At 38.1% G+C, this 20049-nt stretch overlaps 1 protein-coding gene across 4 annotated transcripts in view; it reads left to right on the top strand.

Annotated features, from left to right (window-relative positions):
* GPHN (gephyrin) overlaps positions 1-20049 on the top strand; it is a 478645-nt gene that overhangs the window by 436720 nt on the left and 21876 nt on the right. For all 4 annotated transcript variants that reach the window (XM_037031472.1, XM_037031470.1, XM_037031473.1 and 1 more), the window contains one exon: positions 4004-4091. In XM_037031472.1, coding sequence (XP_036887367.1) covers positions 4004-4091 — 88 coding nt within the window. The remainder of the gene's footprint in view (positions 1-4003; positions 4092-20049) is intronic.

The following is a 20049-nucleotide window of genomic DNA, read 5'->3' as shown; positions in this document are numbered from 1 at the left end:
TTTTATTCTTAAATATTAACTGATCTTAGATATAAGAAGTAATATCATATATAAGGTACATAAAGTCACATTGTATGAGCTCACATTATATTACATAAAATCAGATTATAATGTTTTATAGCTTTATTCTCCTACCTTTGAGGAAATTATATGCTATGATCTCTTTATTTAACAAAACTGAGAAAATCATGAATTGTTTTTATCCTACTATAATGTCCATGATTTATAATTCTTATTACCTATTCCTCTTATCATTATTCAGTATAATCTCTCAGTCTTAGAGAGCAAACTTAGTTTTTATTTCTTAAAAGTAAGAAAGTGGGGGAGAGGGAATATAAAATAAGTACAAGAAAATATTAGTGTTTGTCAAATCTGAGAGAAGGATACATGGATGTTTACTATACTATTAATCTTATGTTGGAAATATGTCACTATTTAAAATACAATGTGAATCACAAAAGAGCAAATTTGTGACTTGTAAACAATCCCTAAAGTTATATTTAATAAAAATGTTTAGTTTCCATCCGAATATAGGAATCATAGTCGTATTTGTTTCATCCCCCAGAAGTATGCCAATGTGTCCACGCCGTCTCTCTGCTGGTCACCCAGCCAGATCCCCACCTGCCGCCTTAGCACCTCTCTGATGCTTTTGGACAAGTGTTCATTATCATGAGGATTTCCCCAGTCTGACATGTCGTATTTCTGAAAACACTGGACAATCACTCTGAGTGGGTAGTGGGGTGGGGCAGGCACTGGGGAAGAGCCAGAGCTCCCAGTCCTGGCCCTGCCACTTACTGCTCCGCCTGCCCTTGATCAACTGCTTTACCTCTCTGAGTATCACTGTCCTTGTCTGTGCATGGGCATAATAGTACCTGTTCGGTCTACCACACAGGTTGTGAAGGAACAAGTGGAATTATAACGGCAGCATGAATGAAGTTTACAATAGATCCTCTGGCTACTGTCGTATATCGGAAGCTGTGCCTTTCCTGAGCCAGAATCTCTGACTAGATCCCAGACGGCAGAACCATGCAACAGAGTAGAGTCAAAGAGAGGGCAAGGGAGGCAGAGAAGGATAGGACCCAGCAAATGTGCCTGCCTGTGACACTGAACATAATGACCCCAAAGACCTTTCCAACTTTGACATTCAATGATTTTGTGAACCCAGCAGCCACAGAGTAGAAAGCAGCATTGAGCATATTCTTTGATACATGAGAAGTTACAATAAGGATTTAGTATTAAATCCCTTTTAGTTGTTTCTACAAATTAGAAATTTTTATGTGCAGAGTTAATGACTCTGCAGTTTTAAAGAACAGGAGAAATATATGTCCCAGACAATATGAAAGCAATGAATAAGGAAACAAATCACTGAAAAGTATGTTTTCACACTCAGCTAACCTGTCACAAGACCTTTTAATATTCAGTTAACCTGCTGCAAGACCTTTATCCACCTACAAAGATTAATAGCCTGATGATGTGTATGTCACTGCTACTTTGTGGAGTCAGCGTGTTATCAATTATATAATAAGACTGGTGAAATTAGCTAATGTTTATACTGACACAAATTTGTATTTTGTTGATAATATCCATTGCTGTTCACCTGAACCACATTTTACATTATCCTGTGTTTGTAATGTTTTTCCCATTTACTCCATAGATATACCATTTGGTTCAGCTTAATGATAATGAGATCCAGCAAGGCATACAGTGAACAGGAACCCATCACAGGCATATCTTATGGTATTTCAACAGAAAAGAATAAACTGGTATCTTTTCAAAGTTTTTTATTTTTACACATAGGTCTTACCTTTGTTGAGTAGCGGGGTACTTTTTTGGCTGCATAAGCCATTTACTGGATGACTTTTTTTGAAGGGTCCTTATGTCAGTAGGTTGAATTTCATGAAAGCCATTTTTCAGACCTTTACTTTTATCTCTCTCCTCCTTGGATCTCACTCTTCAGAGCAAAGCAACCCCCACTACGCACACGGACAGGCACTGGCTGAAGGAGGAGAACCTAGGCTTTACACGTATAGCTGTGCGAATGCATCTGAGGCCCAGCTTATGATTTTCTTCCATGTTAGTCACAGACATTCTCCTGAGTAAAAACTGCCAAGCATGGTAGCATTGAACTTTGCCGAGTTGTCAAGTATGTTTTTATTATTATAAGTGTCTGTCAATACCACAGCAATAACAACTACCTTCCTTAAAACTTAGTTTGTATCCATAAACTTTTATATGTGCTATGTCACTTAATCTTCATAACAACCCTATGTTATCCCTACTTTATAGATGGAAAACTAAGAGAAGTTAAGCAACTTGTCCAAGGTTCTTCATCTAGCAGGTAGTAACACCAGGAGTTGAACTTGGCAGTCTGCCTGAGTTCGACTCTTAGTCTCTGTGCTGTGTCACCTCCCAACTTGCTTATCTCTGTAGAACCCGGGAAGTGTAGCCTCTCGGGTAAATCTCAGGCTCCTCTCTTCGCCTGCGGCCCCTTTGTGAAAAATTAAGTGATGTCCTAGTTACGATTTTTTTCTTCTCCTTCTGCTTCTGCTCCTCCTCCTCTTCCTTCTGCTTGAACAAACTTCATTACCATGAAAGATTTGAGAAAATGTATGCTACTTCATTGAGATATTTGATACCAAGTTAACAAAAGCCTACTGAAGCTAGCTTAAGCTAAGAAGGGATTTATGGAAAGATATAGTCTTATCTCGTGGAACCCAAGAGCAAAAATAGGCCTCGAAAGGGACTAAAAGCAAGAACTAAAAAAAAAAAAAAAAAAAAAAATCAGAAGCTAGGATTGCTCCCTTTTTAGATGTATATGTTAGATGTCCAAGAGTAAGAAGTTTTCAGAAAACAAAGATGTAGTCTGGATGAATATTCCTCAAAAGGCTCCTTTTCTGTATTCCATCACTTAAAGGAAAATGCAGGTGCAGTGCACGTTGCCCAGCTGCCTGTGTGGATTAAAGATACTAAGTAAACATTCTTTTTCAGCTGCTGCCTTCCTGTCCCTCCATAAGCCCTAACACCTGGCTTTTTTTTTTCTCGTTTGATTGATCTCAAGTTAGGCCTTTGCAACCCTCCAACATCTGAGAAGACCCTTGATTTCACTCCATCTTTTCATCCCAGGCCTTTGACCAGTGCAACTGAAGGAGCTAATGCACTTGTCTTATTAGTCAACTATCAGGAATCTGCCTATTTCAGTCCCTCATATTCATCCTTTTACCCTCTCAGAATGTTTCATATGGTCTCTGCTTTTCTTGTTCTTTTTTTCTGACCCCTTTTTCCCCTAGGAAATAGCTACTGGCTCCTCTTATTTTTAGTGGACCCCTGCACCCTTTCCCATTAGATGAAGTCCAAATTCTTGAGCTTGAGGGTCCTGCAAAATCTTGTCATAAGATTACCCCCACCTACCCCATCATTTCAACTCAAGTCCTTCATTTTACATAGTTTATTTTCCCCACTGACCTAGGGGCACCACGGGCTTCACCACAGGCCAATCATCTTCCCCGTCCTTTCCACCTATAAAAATCCAGCCCATTTTTCAAAACCTAACTAACTTAAGTCCTATTCCCTGTCAAGAGCCTTATGTGATCTCTCCAACCATAGAGTAAACAACTATCCTGGTCTGCCTGGGATTTCCTGGGACATGTGACTTTCAGTATAAAATTTGGGATATTTCTAGGCAACCGGGGATGGTTAGAAAGCCTACCAAAACTTCATGTTTTCGTTTATTATGTTGCCTTGTTAAGTAGTGGGGTGGGGGGTGGGGGGAGGGTGCTTCTGAAAGTCCGGGTAGCCACTGCCTTCCGTACTCACAGTTGTTTCTCCACAGTAAGAGTTACGCTGCGGTTGGACAGAGACCCTTTTGATTCCTGCTTCATACAGAATAAGCAACTGCACTCAGGTTAATGCCTACTCAGTGAAAACTGTAGGTTAGTTTTAAGTAGGCATCATGTCTGAAATATTTTCCTCGTGCCTTAATGTATTCATCTTTATTTTTTTCCAGCCCAGATGACTTACTCAATGCCTTGAATGAGGGTATCAGTCGTGCTGATGTCATCATCACATCAGGGGGTGTGTCCATGGGGGAAAAGGTATGAAAAATGGGTCTCGTGGGAATTCATCTGCTGTAATATCCTTGCATGTAGTTTACTAACTGTACATGACCTGGTAAATATCTGGTACAAAACCAGACTCTTACAAAGCTAAAAATCCATGGGGCTTCAGAAATTTCTGGCATTCTAAAAGGGAGGTGATATAGAGCAGAGAGCTTACTTCAGGAGCAGCACAGAGAATCCCACAACACACAAAATGGATTTTATCCCCCCTGGAGACTTCTGGCTTTTTGTTCACTCGACTTTAGTGCATTAGGACTTCCTTATATGTAGTATTTACCCCTAAGTTAAAGCTCCAAGACCCTTCCTTCTACTTAAATTTATATTAAAGATGACCTCCCCCACCACATACTGTAAACGTGGTAAATCCTTAGTTCCTCACAGAGAAGAAAGATTACGTAGTCCTTTGCCCCTCTTAACAAATAGTAATAATCATAATAATAATGAATATAAAATACAAACATAGATAGAAACATATAAGCTTTTACAAGACAGTATATTTGCATATGGTATATGCTTAGTTCTATAAAATTACAATTTGAATATCTCAGCATCATTAAATTTATGTATCTTACTGAAATGTGTTAGTTCATGATATTTATTGTGTCCATTGAATAATGTCATGAAAGTGAAATATTCTTTATTATAATTACCAAATTTGTTTGGGTACAGTAACATTTCAGATTACAAAATACTTTGCCATCCTATAATCCCTTTCCATGTTTCTTTTTATCTCATACTAATGACTGAACTGAAAATTTTGAAAATATTTTCATAATAGCTTTTACTAAAATTCATATTCTTCAGGAGTTTGATTTTTCTTTAGCTAGATCTTATATACATATGAGTGTCATTGGTGTCTGCATTCACTAGCTATAAAACTGCCTCAGTTCATAACCTGGCTCTTTGCACCATGAACTCTGGGAACAAATGTCAGAATTCAGTAACCTGAACAGAGAATGCCTGTCTTCCATTCACAGCTTTAGTTTTAGAATTTTTAAGGATAGCACTTCAGATGCCAAAGCCACAAAAGAAAAGGAGTCTCAGTCCGACTACCATCTCAAATTACACCCAAGAGTAAAGCTGTTCAAGTGAAAGTATCACACGCAGACAGTTTGCTGGGTTAGTCTTCCCTCAAGTCTCCCAGAGTTTTTGGTTTTAGGTAGAGCAGGTTAATGCAAGGCTAAGGGCTGAGGACTGCATTGCAGTAGATCTGTAAGAAGTTATTTGTAAAATGTCTGCTTTTATTATCATCAAATTGCCCATGGTGCCCAAACTGACCACAAGAGCAATCCTGAAGTTGAGTACTTAAATGTTGAATTTGTTATTCCCAGGGAGTGTGTCACGTACAAATTATCTTAGTTACTAATGAACTTAATTATGGGACAACACCTGTCTTTCAGACCTAGCGTTTGTCTTTCCTAGGACATCTGAAGAGGCAACAAGCGTGTAACTAACAAAAGATGTCCTTCATCCTAGGGATTTGCTCACCAGAAAACAGAGCCAGTGCAGTAATGCACATTGGTTTTCTTTACCCAAGGGCCCCTGATGCTTTGGGAACCCACAGACCTCTATCCTCCTCTCAGCCAAAGAAAAGTGACCCTCTCACAGTTGCTTCCCTCAGAATCTCTCCCCACCTCTACCCCACCCTGCTCCACATAGACTTTTCACTGAGTTTTTATTTTTTTTTTATTTTTTATTTTTTTTTTTTAATATAATTTTTATTTAATTCTTGTTCAAGTACAGGTTTCTGTCTTATAATCCCAACCCTGCCCGCCCCCCCACCCCATGCTCCCCGCCCCCTCCCCTTTCCACCCCCCACCCTTAGTTATTGTCCATGTGTCTTTTATACTTGTTCATGTGAGTCCATTCCCTTTTCCCCTATGATTCTCTCCCCTCTCCCCTCTGGGCCCTGACAGCCTGTTCCATATTTGAGTGTCATTGGTTGTATTTTGCTTGCTTGTTTGGTTTGTTTAGATTCCTGTTAATGGTGAGATCATATGATATTTGTCTTTCACCGCCTGGCTTATTTCGCTCAGCATAATGCTTTCCAGTTCCATCCATGATGTTGCAAAGGGTAGTAGTTCCTTCTTCCTTTCTGCAGCATAGAATTCCATTGTGTAAATGTACCATAGTTTTTTGATCCAGTCATTTACCGATGGGCATCTAGGCTGCTTCCAACTCTTGGCTATCGTAAATTGTGCTGCTATGAACATCGGGGTGCATAGGTTCTTTTGGATTGGTGTTTCAGGGTTCTTAGGATATACTCCCAAGAGTGGAATTGCTGGGTCAAAAGGTACGTTCATTTTTAGTTTTCTTAGAAAATTCCATACTGTTTTCCATAGTGGTTGTACCAGTCTGCAATCCCACCAACAGTGAACTAGAGTCCCCTTTTCCCCACAACCTCTCCAGCACTTGTTGTTTGTTTCTTTGTTTATGATAGCCAATCTGACTGGTGTTAAGTGGTATCTCATTGCGGTTTTAATTTGCATCTCTCTGATAGCTAGTGATATCGAGCATCTTTTCATGTGTCTCTGGATTCTCTGTATGTCCTCCTTGGAGAAATGTCTGTTCAAGTCCTCTGCCCATTTTTTGATTGGGTTGCTTGTCTTCTTTGAGTGGAGCCGAATGAGTTCTTTGTATATTTTGGAGATTAAACCCTTATCTGAGGTATCATTGGCAAATATGTTTTCCCAAGCTGTTGCTTCTCTTTGTATCTTGATACTGTTTTCCTTAGCCATGCAGAAGCTTTTAATTTTGATGAGATCCCATTTGTTTATTCTTTCCTTTATGTTCCTTGCTCTAGGGGACGTATCAGTAAAAATATTGCTGCGTAGAATATCTGAGATTTTCTTGCCAAGGCTCTCCTCTAGGGTTTTAATGGTTTCACGGCTTATATTTAAGTCTTTTATCCACCTTGAATTTATTTTGGTGTATGGTGTAAGTTGGTGCTCAAGTTTCATTTTTTTGCATGTAGCTGTCCAGTTCTCCCAACACCATTTGTTGAAAAGGCTGTCTTTACTCCATTTTATGTTATTGCCCCCTTTGTCGAATATTAATTGACTGTAGAGAGTTGGGTTTATTTCTGGGCTCTCTGTTCTATTCCATTGGTCTATGTGCCTGTTTTTGTGCCAGTACCAGGCTGTTTTGATTACAGTGGCCTTGTAATACAGTTTGATATCAGGTATTGTGATCCCTCCTACTTTGTTCTTCTTTCTCAAAATTGCAGCAGCTATTCGGGGTCTTTTCTGGTTCCATATAAATTTTTGAAGTGTTTGTTCTATGTCTGTGAAATACGCCATTGGTACTTTAATAGGTATTGCATTGAATCTGTAAATTGCTTTGGGTAGTATGGACATTTTGATGATGTTAATTCTTCCAATCCATGAACACGGTATATGTTTCCATTTATTTGTGTCTTCCTTGATTTCTTTCTTCAGTGTTGTGTAGTTTTCTGCATACAGGTCTTTTACCTCCTTGGTTAGGTTTATTCCCAGATATTTTATTTTTCTTTTTGCTATATCGAATGGGATTTTTTTCCTGATTTCTGCTTCTGCTGCTTCATTGTTGGTATACAAAAATGCCTTTGATTTCTGGATATTAACTTTGTATCCCGCTGTTATGCCAAATTCATTTATTAGTTCCAGCAGTTTTTTGGTAGAGGCTATAGGGTTTTCCATGTACACTATCATGTCATCTGCAAACAATGCCAGTTTTGTTTCCTCCTTTCCGATTTGGATGCCTTTTATTTCCTTTTCTTGTCTGATCGCTGCAGCTAGAACTTCTAATACTATATTGAATAGAAGTGGTGAAAGTGGGCAACCTTGTCTTGTACCTGATCTTAGTGGAAAAGCTTTTAGTTTTTGCCCATTGAGTATGATGTTGGCTGTAGGTCTTTCATATATGGCCTTTATTATATTGAGGAATGTTCCCTCTATTCCCACCTTGCTGAGTACCTTTATCATAAATGGGTGTTGTACCTTATCAAAAGCTTTTTCCGCATCTATTGATATGACCATGTGGTTTTTGTCTTTGCTTTTGTTTATTTGGTGTATTACATTTATTGATTTGCGTATATTGAACCATCCTTGCATCCCCGGGATGAATCCCACTTGGTCGTGGTGTATGATCTTTTTGATGTATTGTTGGATGCGATTTGCCAATATTTTGTTGAGGATTTTAGCATCTATGTTCATCAGTGATATTGGCCTGTAATTTTCTTTCTTTGTTGTGTCTCTATCTGGCTTTGGGATTAGGGTGATGCTGGCTTCATAGAAAGAGTTGGGGAGTTTTCCCTCCTTTTGGATTTTTTGGAATAGTCTGTGAAGAATAGGGGTTAGCTCTTCCTTAAAAGCTTTGTAGAATTCTCCTGTGAAACCATCTGGCCCAGGGCTTTTGTGTGATGGGAGTTTTTTGATTACTTCTTCAATTTCATTTGCTGTTATTGGCCTGTTCAGGTTTTCTGCTTCTTTTTCATTGAGTTTTGGAAGATTATATTTTTCTAGAAATTTGTCCATTTCACCCAGGTTTTCAAATTTCTTGGCATACAGTTCCGCATAGTAATTTCTTACAATCCTTTCTATTTCTGTGGTATCAGTTGTAATCTCTCCTCTTTCATTTCTGATTGTGTTTATTTGTGTCCTCTCTCTTCTTTTCTTAATGAGCCTACTTAAAGGTTTGTCTATTTTGTTTATCTTTTCAAAAAACCAACTCCTGGATTCATTGATCTTTAGAATTGTGCTTTTAGTCTCTATGTCATTTAATTCTGCTTTGATCTTGGTTATTTCCTTCCTTCTACTTGCTCTGGGCTGTCTTTGTTGTTGTTCCTCGAGTTCTTGCAGGCGTTGGGTTAGGTTGTTTGTTTGAAATGTTTCTATCCTCTTTAGGTGAGCCTGTATCGCTATGAACTTCCCTCTCAGGACTGCCTTCACTGTGTCCCATAAATTTTGGGTTGTGGTGAGTTCATTTTCATTTGTTTCAAGGAGTTTTTTGATTTCCTCCCTAATTTCAATCTTGACCCATTCATTGTTCAATAGCCTACCATTCAGTCTCCATGATTTTGGGTGTTTTGGGTTTTTTCCTGTGGGGTTGGTTTCCAATTTCAGTCCCTTGTGATCAGAGAAGATGCTTGGTATGATTTCTATTTTCCTGAAGTTGTTGAGACTGGTTTTGTGTCCTATCATGTGATCTATCTTTGAAAATGTTCCATGTGCGTTTGAAAAGAAAGTGTATTTAGTTTCTTTGGGATGGATGGCTCTATATATATCAATTAGGTCCATTTCTTCTAGAGTGTCGTTTAATGCTGCTATATCTTTGTTGATATTTTGTTTGGAAGATCTGTCCATTTTTGACAGTGGGGTGTTAAAATCCCCTACTATAATTGTGTTGCTGTCAATATCTTTCTTGAGGTCCTCTAGGATTTTCTTTATATATTTGGGTGCTCCTGTGTTGGGTGCATATATATTTATGATGTTAATGTCTTCTTGGTGGATTCTTCCCTTGAGTTTTTATTTTTATAAAACACCAAAAGTTTCAGGTAAACAGGATCTGCTTTTTGCCCTGAAAACTAAAGAATTATACTTATTACCGTATAACCTGAAAAATTATAAAATAGCTCACTAACAATGAATGGTGCAGATAACCAAGAAAGGTAACACTCAGACTGCCTACTTAAGAGCTTCTTAATTTTTCCTGAGTGTCTCCTTTACCTCATATGATCCAAATAATCACAAAGATTATTACTGATCACAAAAAAGGCTGGTCTCTTAGGCTTCCCTGATTAGTTAACAGCAAGTGTGTTCATTAACCATATAGGCCTTCTCAAGTCTGTTTTGCAGATTTAGAGTTATACACCAATAGAATATTAAAACTAATCAATAATACTCCAAACAAATAAATACAATAAAATTTTCCTTATTGTTTCATTCAGCCCTGTGTCATTCTCATTCTGCTAGATCTTGGGTTAGTGGTCTGCTTTCATGAACCCACCTGCTTCCACTCTAAAGAGTGCTGGGATTCCTGGCTCAGTCCACTGGAACCGCATAAAATTTATCTCAGCTACGTCACCTCAGAAATCTGTACCAAGAGACTGTTCTTCGAAGTGCCCATATTTTAAAGTACCTATGACCGTCCTTCCCAATCTGCCTTTTTTGCAGATACAAGCTATTCACTGTAGCTTGTAGCTGAGCTATATGCAAGCATCGGAATAAAACAAAAAAACTTTCCGTGAATGACAGATACTTATGCCTGTACATCTTTTTTGTTGTTGTTGCTGTAATCTATAATATCAGAATAGATGATAAGTTAAATTTTCTGGTGAGATACAGAAATCTACCTATTTCATAAAAGTTTTTAGCAGTGTTTTCCCTGAGGGTGAATACATAATGGACAGCAAGGGCATTGTCAAATCTCCAGGCATTTCCTATAAAGCATGCAATTTCTGAAGCAGTTTTATTAATAACATTTTACCTGTACAAATCCTCACCTTAGGGCAGCCTCTATTCTCAGATATGACAGCAACTCTCCTCCCATGAAACTCTTAAAATGATAACATATCAATCAAACCTATTTCTAACATTTTTTAATAAGATGAAAGAACAAATCATTTTGATTTCCTAGAGACTCTAGGAAATTTCAAAGATAGTTTCAGGTGTAAAAGGTAGTCTGAAATTTATTTTTTGTTCTAAATTTTGGTCTGATCTTTAGAAGCAAAAATCAAAAGAGCTATCAAAAAGAATTAATTGGGTATCTAATTAACATCAGATCATGGGTATCTGAGAAATTATAGTTAGTTACCTAGTTTTCAAACAATAAAAAGTATTGGAGACTTCTGGCCAAGATGGAGGCGTAGGTGAAAACACCATGCTCCCTCCCACAACTAAATTTAAAGACAGCGAAGTTTAAAAACAGTGAATATTGAACTGTACGGAAGTCCGACAACAACGATCCACTCAGCCAGACCAGTAAGAGGGGCAGAGTCAGAGGTAGAGCCCGGTCGGGCTGGAAAGATCATTCCGTCCGACTGACCCAGGAGCGGAGGCAGAGGCGGAAGCGGTTGGTGGATCCCAGGCGTGGGGTGGCAACAGGCGGACCCAATGAGGGCGCAGAGCTGCTGGCTGACTGAGGTCACACATTCTACCGCAGATAAACTGAGCAAAGGAGCGAACAGTGAGACACACCACTCAGGCTAGGACCCCAGCGACGGGAATTAGAGCCTGAAAGCACCAAGTGGAAAGACTTTCTCGGGGTCAAGGGGCCGGGAGAGGCTCCCAGGCTCACAGAGATTTCTTTGGAGAGACCCACAGGGTCCTGGAGAGTACACGGGCCCACACATCCAGGAACCAGCACCAGAGGGGCCCAATTTGCTTGTGGGAAGCAACAGAGCGGACAGAAATCTGAGAGAGAGCAGAGCGGAGCTCTGACCCCAACCCCACGTACAACCCAGTGACTGGGTGGGCCGGCCCTGGTGAACACCTAAGGCTCCACCCCTCATACATAACAGGTGCAAACAAACGAAACATTATGACTCAAGAACAGCTCAAAGCCCCAGAGCCTATAATTCTAAGTGACCAAGAAATAGCCAACCTTTCAGATACACAGTTCAAAATACTGGTGATCAGGATGCTCACAGAACTGGTTGATTTTAGTCACAAATTAGAGGAACATATGAAGGCTAAACTGATTGAAATGAAGGGAAATGCACAGGAAACCAATAGTGATGGAAAGGAAACTGGAACTCAAATCAAGGGAGTGGACCAGAAGGAAGAAAAAAAATGACCAAACAGAAAAGAAGGAAGAAACAAGAATTCAAAAAAATGAGGAGAGACTTAGGAACCTCCAGGATATCTTTAAACATTCCAACATCCGAATTATAGGGGTACCAGAAGGGGAAGAGGAACAGCCACAAGTGGAAAACTTATATGAACAAATAATAAAGGAGAACTTCCCCAGTCCAGGAAATCCAAGAAGCTCAGAGAGTCCCGAAGAAGTTGGACCCAAGAAGGAACACACCAAGGCACATCATAATTACATTAGCCAAGATTAAAATGAAGGGGAGAATCCTAGAAGCAGCAAGGGATAAGGGGACAGTCACCTACAAAGGAGTTCCCATCAGACTGTTAGCTGCTTTCTTAAAAGAGACCTTCCAGGCAAGAAGGGGCTGGAAAGAAGTATTCCAAGTCATGAAATCCAAAGACCTACATCCAAGACTGCTCTATCCAGCAAAGCTTTCATTTAGAATGGAAGGGCAGATAAAGTGCTTCTCAGATAAGGTCAAATTCAAAGAGTTCATCATCACCAAGCCCTTATTATATGAAATGTTAAAGGGACTTACCTAAGAAAAAGAAAATAAAAAATATGAACAGTGAAAGGACAGTAAACTCACAGTTACTAACAACCACATCTAAAACAAAAGCAAACTAAGAGGACAGCTAGATCAGGAGCAGAACCATAGAAATGGAGATCACATGGAGGGTTAGCAACGGGAGTGGGAGGAGGAGAGAAGGGGGGAGAAGGTACAGAGAATAAGTAGCACAGACAGTAGGTAGAAAATAGACAGCGGGGAGGGCAGGAATACTATGGAAAATACAGAATCTAAAGAACTTGTGACACATGGACATGAACGAAAGGGGGGGAATGGTGGTGGGAGTGTAGGGGGGGAATGGGACAACTGTAATGGTATAATCAATAAAATATATTTTTAAAAAAGAATTGGAAAATAAGCATACAATGTAATGTGACTGTAAAATAACCTTGGCTTGTTCATAAATGAGTGAATTTAGTTCTTTGCTTTTTTATTGCCTTAATTAAAGGCAAAACAAAGCAAAGAATATACACAAAAAATAGATTACACAAAAAGAATAAACTTGCATATCAAACAGAAGGCATTAATCAGTAGTAAACCAAAGAAATAAGCCCATAAAACCTGAGTGAGCTTATTATAATTCTGATATATTTCCCAGCTTCATTTCAGACATAGGTTATAAACCAAGGCAAGTCAGTCTCAAAGTTTTGTCCTTTATTATATACTCCTATATTTTTTAACAAACTTGCTCTTTGCTTTAGAATGGAGTGGTCCCTAGACCTACCAAGGTCCCTGAAATCTGATAAGTGAGTGATTTTCAACCTTTTTCATTGCATGGCACGCATAAACTAATTACTAAAATTCTATGGCACACCAAAAATTATATTTTTTGCTGATCTGACAGAAAAATAGGTATAATTTTTATTCATCACACCAGATAGCTATTGTTGTGTTGACTGTTGTCATTTTTTACTTGACAGCCTAAGGGAAATGTGATCAGTGCCCCTGACTAAATAGTCAGGTATTCATGTTTTAAAAATTCTTGTTACAAGCCCTGGCTGGCGTAGCTCAGTGGATTGAGCACGAGCCTGTGAACCACACGATCGAGGTTCGATTCCCAGTCAGGGCACATGCCTGGGTTGCAGGCCAGTTCCCAGCAGGGGACTCACGAGAGGCAACCATACATTGATATTTCTCTCCCTCTCTCCTTCCCTTCCCCTCTAAAGATAAATAAATAAATAAATAAATAAATAAAATATTTTTTAAAAAAAATTCTTGTTACACACCAAAGTACCATAGCACACAGGGTGAAAATCACTGCTTTAAGTGGGTTACAACTATTTTCATAATAAAACTAAGACTTTATATGGCCTTTTTGTTCTCCTTCTCTTGTGAGTATACAGTGAATTTTCGCAGTAGCCATATGATATGTGGTAGCTCATCAAAATGAATGCAGAAGCAGATAAGAGAATCCAACTGACTCCTGTTAACTCAAATATTCAAGAGATTTTCAAAATTATATAACAATTCATAAAAAATAAGGTGCTTACATCAACATGAAATGGCTTCACCATTGCTATTTCTATAATAAATTAACCCACAATAAGTATTTTTTAATTTCTTAGTTTTAGTTGCTAATACAGTAACTATAACCCACATAAACAAAAGCTTAGGGATCTTTAATAAATTTTAATTTATTAATTTACAAGTATGTGAAGAATCCTAAGAACAAATACTTTGATACCTGGGTTTTTTAGCAATGTAATTTTTCCTTGAAAAATAGAAAAACACACATAATTATACTTTTTGTTATTATTGCTTATAGCATAATTACAATCACACATATTTATTATAATGTTTAAGGAAAATCTACTTTCTACTTCACAGCAAAAACTGGAGATTCAGGTCATTGAGTAATCATGTACAAGCATTTTAGCAGACTAGCGGGTTCATAAACACACAGAATACAACTTTCTACAGCCACATACATTCCTTTTGCACCTTAATGTAGCAAAGATGAAAGAACACATTCATGACCCAAAGATACAGCCTGTCTATAGCATATTTTCTTAAAAAGCAAAATATATTAACTAAAAAACAAAAGTGTTAACTTAAAACCATAATTAGTAATCAGTGATCCAGTGTTCCATCTTATTTAGAAATCATCAAGATATATATGATGACTATTTATTAATGAATTTAAAATCAATTCAAGATTTTAAGTAATTTTTAAGATGACATACAACAAACATAATTACTTTTGAACTTAAAAGTTTATCATACCCAGCCTTGCTGGTGTAGCTCAGTGGATTGAGTGCAGGCCTGGGAACCAAAGGGTCGCCTGTTCAATTCCCAGTCAGGGCACATGCCTGGGTTCCATCCCCAGTTGGGGGCGCACAAGAGGCAACCAAACATTGATGTTTCTCTCCCTCTCTTTTTCCTTCCCTTCCCCTCGCTCTAAAAATAAATAAATAAAATATTTCAAAAAAAGTTTATCATACCTAAAGCAATCTATGGATTCAGTGCAATCCCTATCAAAATTCCAATGATATACATCACAGAACTCTAATAATTCTAAATTTATATGGAACCACAAAAGAGCCCAAAATAGGAAAAGCAGTTCTTAGAAAGAAAACCAAAGCTGGAGGTATCACCATCCTGACTTAAAACTATACTACAAAGCTATAGTAATAAAGTAGTATGATATTGGCATAAAACAAACACACATCAATGAAACAGTTGAGATCCCAGAAATAAATCAACACAGGTGTTGACAATAACCTATGACAATGAGCCAACAACATGCAATGAGAAAGGACAGTCTTTCAACAAGTGGGGCTGGAAAAACCAGACAACCACAAGCAAAAGAATGAAACTAGAACAGTGTTTTACACCATATACAAAAATTAACAGATCAAGACTTTAATGTAAGACCTGAAACCATAAAATTCCCAGAAGAAAACAAAGGCAGTGAGCTCTTTGACACCAGTCTTAGTGGTGTTTTTGTGGATCTTTCTTCAAAGGCAAGGGAAGCAAAAGCAGAAATAAACAACCGGCACCACATCAGACTAAAAAGCTTCTGCACAGCAATGGAAACCATCATCAAAGTGAAAGGCAACCTAATGAGTGTGAGGAGATATTGGCAAACCACGTAACCAGGAAGGGATTAATATGTAAATATATATAAAGAACTCATACAACTCAACAACAACAAAACCTGATTTTTAATAGGGCAGAGAATTTGAACAGACATTTCTCCAAAGAAGATGTACAGATGATGAGCAAGCACAGGAAAAAATGTTCAATATCACATTATTAGGGAAATGCAAATTGAAACTACAATGTGATATCACCTCACACCTGTTATAATGGCAATTATCAAAAAGACAAGAAATAACAAGTGCTAGAGAGGATGTGGAAAAAGGGGAACCACTATGTACTGTTGATGGGAATGTAAATTGGTATAGCCACTATGGCAAACACTATGGAGATTCTTCAAAAATTTTTTTAAAAAGAACTGCAGTGTGGTTCAGCTATTCCACGTGGGTGTCTAACTGAAAAATATAAAAACTAACTCAAAAAGATGTGTTTGTCACAGCATTATTCACGATAGCCAAGATATGGAAACAAACCTAAGCATTCACTGATGGATGAATAGACAAAGAAGATGTGGTATGCATGTGCATTTATTCATTTATTTGTACTTATATATGTGCACGCATGCTGGAATACTACTCACCAATAAAAAAGAATGGAATCTTGCCATTGGCAACAGTGTGGATGGACTTTGAGGGCATTATTATGCTCAAGGTAGTGAAATTAGACAGAGAAAGACAAATACTGCATTATTTCACTAATACATGGAATCTAAAAGAAGCAAAACAAGTGAGCAAGCAAAACAGAATAAACTCATAGATACAAAGAACAAATTGGTAGTTACTGAAGTGGAAGAAAGTTGAGGCATGGGAAAAATGGGTGAAAGGTCAGTTATATGATGATGGGTGGTAAACAGACTCGTAGCGGTAATCACTTGATGATGTATACCGATGTGAAATTATATAATAAAAGATATTTTTAAAGTTTGTTAGAATAGTCTTTGATGTTGTTGAACCCAACTTTACATTTTTCACAATCGTAATTATTTTCCAGGAATAGTGTTAGCTTATTTGATGAGTAAACCCACATAAGTTTAAGAAAAACAAACTAAAGTGAAATAAAATATATTTGCCTAATTATACTTGTACTTAATGCTGGCAAATAATAGAAAGAACATGTCTGGGTTTTCTTATTTGTTAGTCTTATTTCCCAAAGATTTACCTTAATCAGTGAGCTTTGATTCTTAAAATTATAAGAATACATCAGTATAGCACATTTAAAATAAGTTAAATTTGCTTATGATCTGAGAATTTTAGGAATATTCTATGTATATAAGCACTTAATTGTCTCTATAAGTCAACCAGAACAGAGCACCTTTAAGAGACAATAAAATTGTTTTGGTGTTTGTATTTTCCCCCTTTGGCAAAGCAAGTTTAACTGGGACCCTGAGATCAGGCTCTTTTCCTTCGGTCCTGCAGAAACCAGAGAGGTAGTGGTGCCTCTTGTGTTGCCCCATTTCCCCTCCCCCACGACTCCATCACATTCAGATTCAGATGGAGAGGGTCCAGTGGGGGTTACCTTGAATCTGCAGCCCACTCCAAGGAAGGCCCACTCTACATGGTGGTCTCTCAGACACATAAAGAACATACAGTGTCAGCTCTAAAACTTCAACCACAGGCCAGGAGGAAACAAGAAACAAGAAACAGAAACAAGAAAACACACATCATTCTCAAATATGGAACTATTTCTCTTCCTAGACGTCACAAAACCCTTCATTGATTTCGGCTTAAAAGCCGAACAAGAAAACTAATAAGCCAGATTCTTTGTCTTCTCTTACCTAATAAAATTGGTTTTTATCTTACATTTATGATAATCACCAAATGGCCAGACCATTTATACTGTATTTCTAATCACTGTTACCACAAGTGGCAACATTGTATTGACCATGCACAGAAATAAAAATAATACTAAAATCAATAGAGCAGCAAAATTAGAGAAACCAAAAATTATTAGAGTTCAAGTTTTATTACCGCTTAGCATTTACTCCAGGAACCAAGGAAAGATGTGCCCAGGTTTAAGCCACCCATGAAGTGCACTTTGACAATGAAGTTTACCTGGTTCTGCCAGGTAAATCAATGGAGCCTTTCAGTGGCATCTCCGGGATTTTTTTTTCTAGATTTTATTTATTTATTTTTAGAGAGAAAGGGAGAGAGAAAGAAGGAGAGAAACATCAATGTGTGGTTGCCTCTCATATACCCCCTGCTGGGGACCTGGCCCACCACCCATACATGTGCCCTGACTGGGAATCAAACCCAACCCTTTGGTTCTCAGTCCCACTCTCAATCCACTTAGCTACACCAGCCAGGGCCCCATAATTTATTAAAGTACAATTTTTAAAGATAAAATCATAAATCTCATCAATGAGCCAGTGAGATGTTATGGCTGGTTCATGGAAAATTCAGAGAACACAAACATAGTCAGGAATGATTAAATTAATTTGCTAATAGATGCAAAACTATTCTGTATCTACAGGTGAATAATCAGAACTAATTTTCATTTCTTTGGATAATAATCATGTTCACTATCAGTTTTCTGCAGCTTATTTTTTATAAAAAGCTCAAAGATAATGAAAGACACAAATAACCCAGAAGGTTCTGATACACTGAACATCCAATCATCTTCTTGCCCTTTCCAAAGTCTTTTACAGTTTTTCTGATGTTCTCACCTGGGTTGAGGAAACGGCCTTGTTTCTTCATTCACTCATTTTTTTCTTCCTACCTAACTCTAGCTTTCAGAATATCAGAGATTCTTGTTGCTTCTAAAGGCAGATCAAAACGTATGAACGATGATGATCCTCAGCCTTTATTGCTATGTCTGTTACAAGCTTTCCCTCTGGCAGAAGAAACGTGGAGCATTCCTTCATGTTCAAGAAGAATTTAAAAGATGTTTTTAAGAAAAATAAAACACTTTCATTTATTTAGAGAATATGTAATGAGCGTATCTGTATTCCAAACTGTCTCATAACCTTGAAGACCCTGCAGACATGGCCACTTTCTGCCAATCCAGACTCGCCCTTTGCTTCTTTTCTACGCATTCACTACCTCCCCTCGTCTTTTCCCTGTAGGCACACCCTTCACTGCTTCAGAAGCTTTGTCTGTACTTCCCTCTGCATGGAATTCTCATTCCTCCACACTTCACTCGACTGAATCCTACTCATCCTAACCACCTCTTTTAAAACGGCCTTATTCTCCACCCCACCCCATTCTCTATCCCAGGACCTTCTCATTCCCTTTATAGCATGTGCCACACTGTATTAATTATCTCATTTGTTGGTTTACTCATTGTAAGCTGTCTCCCTCAGTAAAATATAACACAACATCTTTGTCTTAGTGACCATGTCTCTGTTGTTCATTAAATCTCTAGCACATATAGAATTCATGATACATAATTGATATTCAGAAATATTTGTAGAATTAACAAATGAATGAATGAAAGTCATGTGCTATTCAGTAGGGTTTCACTGTAGATATAATGTGCAGGGTTCCTCTTCTCAGATTCTATTCCAGTAAAGGGTGTCTGTCAGTTATCAGGCAATCATAGTGTAACCTAAGTGTGGGGTGCCTGAAGGACATAGTAATATAGGGGTGCATGAAAAAGGTCTGGATATTCCCGCTCTTGCTCTGTGGAGTGGCTTATTTGGATCAGTCCTCCCACCAGGAACAGCTATAAAGGCTACGTTAAAAATTTTTTTAGCCTTGACCTGTGTGGCTCAGTTGCTTGGGTGTCATCCCACAGTGCGAAAGGTTGCCAATTCCACTCCCAGTCAGGGCACATGCTGGGTTGCAGGTTTGGTCCCCAGTCAGGTGCATACAAGAGACAACCAATTGTTATTTCTCTCTGTCCCTCTCTGTCTTCCTCCCTTTCTCTCTCTCTAAAAATAAATAAAGTGCATTAAAATAAATATTTTTAAAGAGGGAAAGGTAAAGGAAAAGATATCAGAAAAAATAAACCATAGAGAATTAACACTGAAATTCTTCAACCACAGTTTTCTTCAAGGCACTGTGTTGGCCAAAAAGACCGTTTAGTTTTTCCCATAAAATAAAAGACACATTTTTTATTCTCACCAATAACTTCATTGATTTGGATATTTTGAGTACGTCAGCTCTCTCCCACTATTGGCTTCTAGCGGGTAGAGGCCAAGGAAGCTGCTAAACATCTTCCAGTGCAACACAGCTCCACAGCAGAGGTGTCATATGGCCAAAATGTCAGTGGTGCTAAGAAGCTTCACAAACCACTTTTTGGCGTGTTGGACCCATCACAGCACCTTCTCCATACACTGCTACACTGCACACATCTTTTTTTGCATTTCAGTTGCTTTTTTACCTTTCTTGAAATAATAAAGCATAATACACTGAAAATATTGCATATTTTATTCTATCTTCAGTGTTAAAATGGCTCCACAAAAATTCGCCAGTTTTAATAAGTTTTTTAATCCACACTGATATGAGAGCTGTCACAATACAATAGTAACAAAATTAT

This window comes from Sturnira hondurensis, unplaced genomic scaffold, assembly GCF_014824575.4.
Source record: "Sturnira hondurensis isolate 20B ecotype Veracruz unplaced genomic scaffold, ASM1482457v3 Scaffold0021143, whole genome shotgun sequence".
NCBI lineage: Eukaryota > Metazoa > Chordata > Mammalia > Chiroptera > Phyllostomidae > Sturnira > Sturnira hondurensis.
The sequence above is the reverse complement of the archived record's forward strand: the minus strand, read 5'-3'. Positions and strand labels throughout refer to the sequence as shown.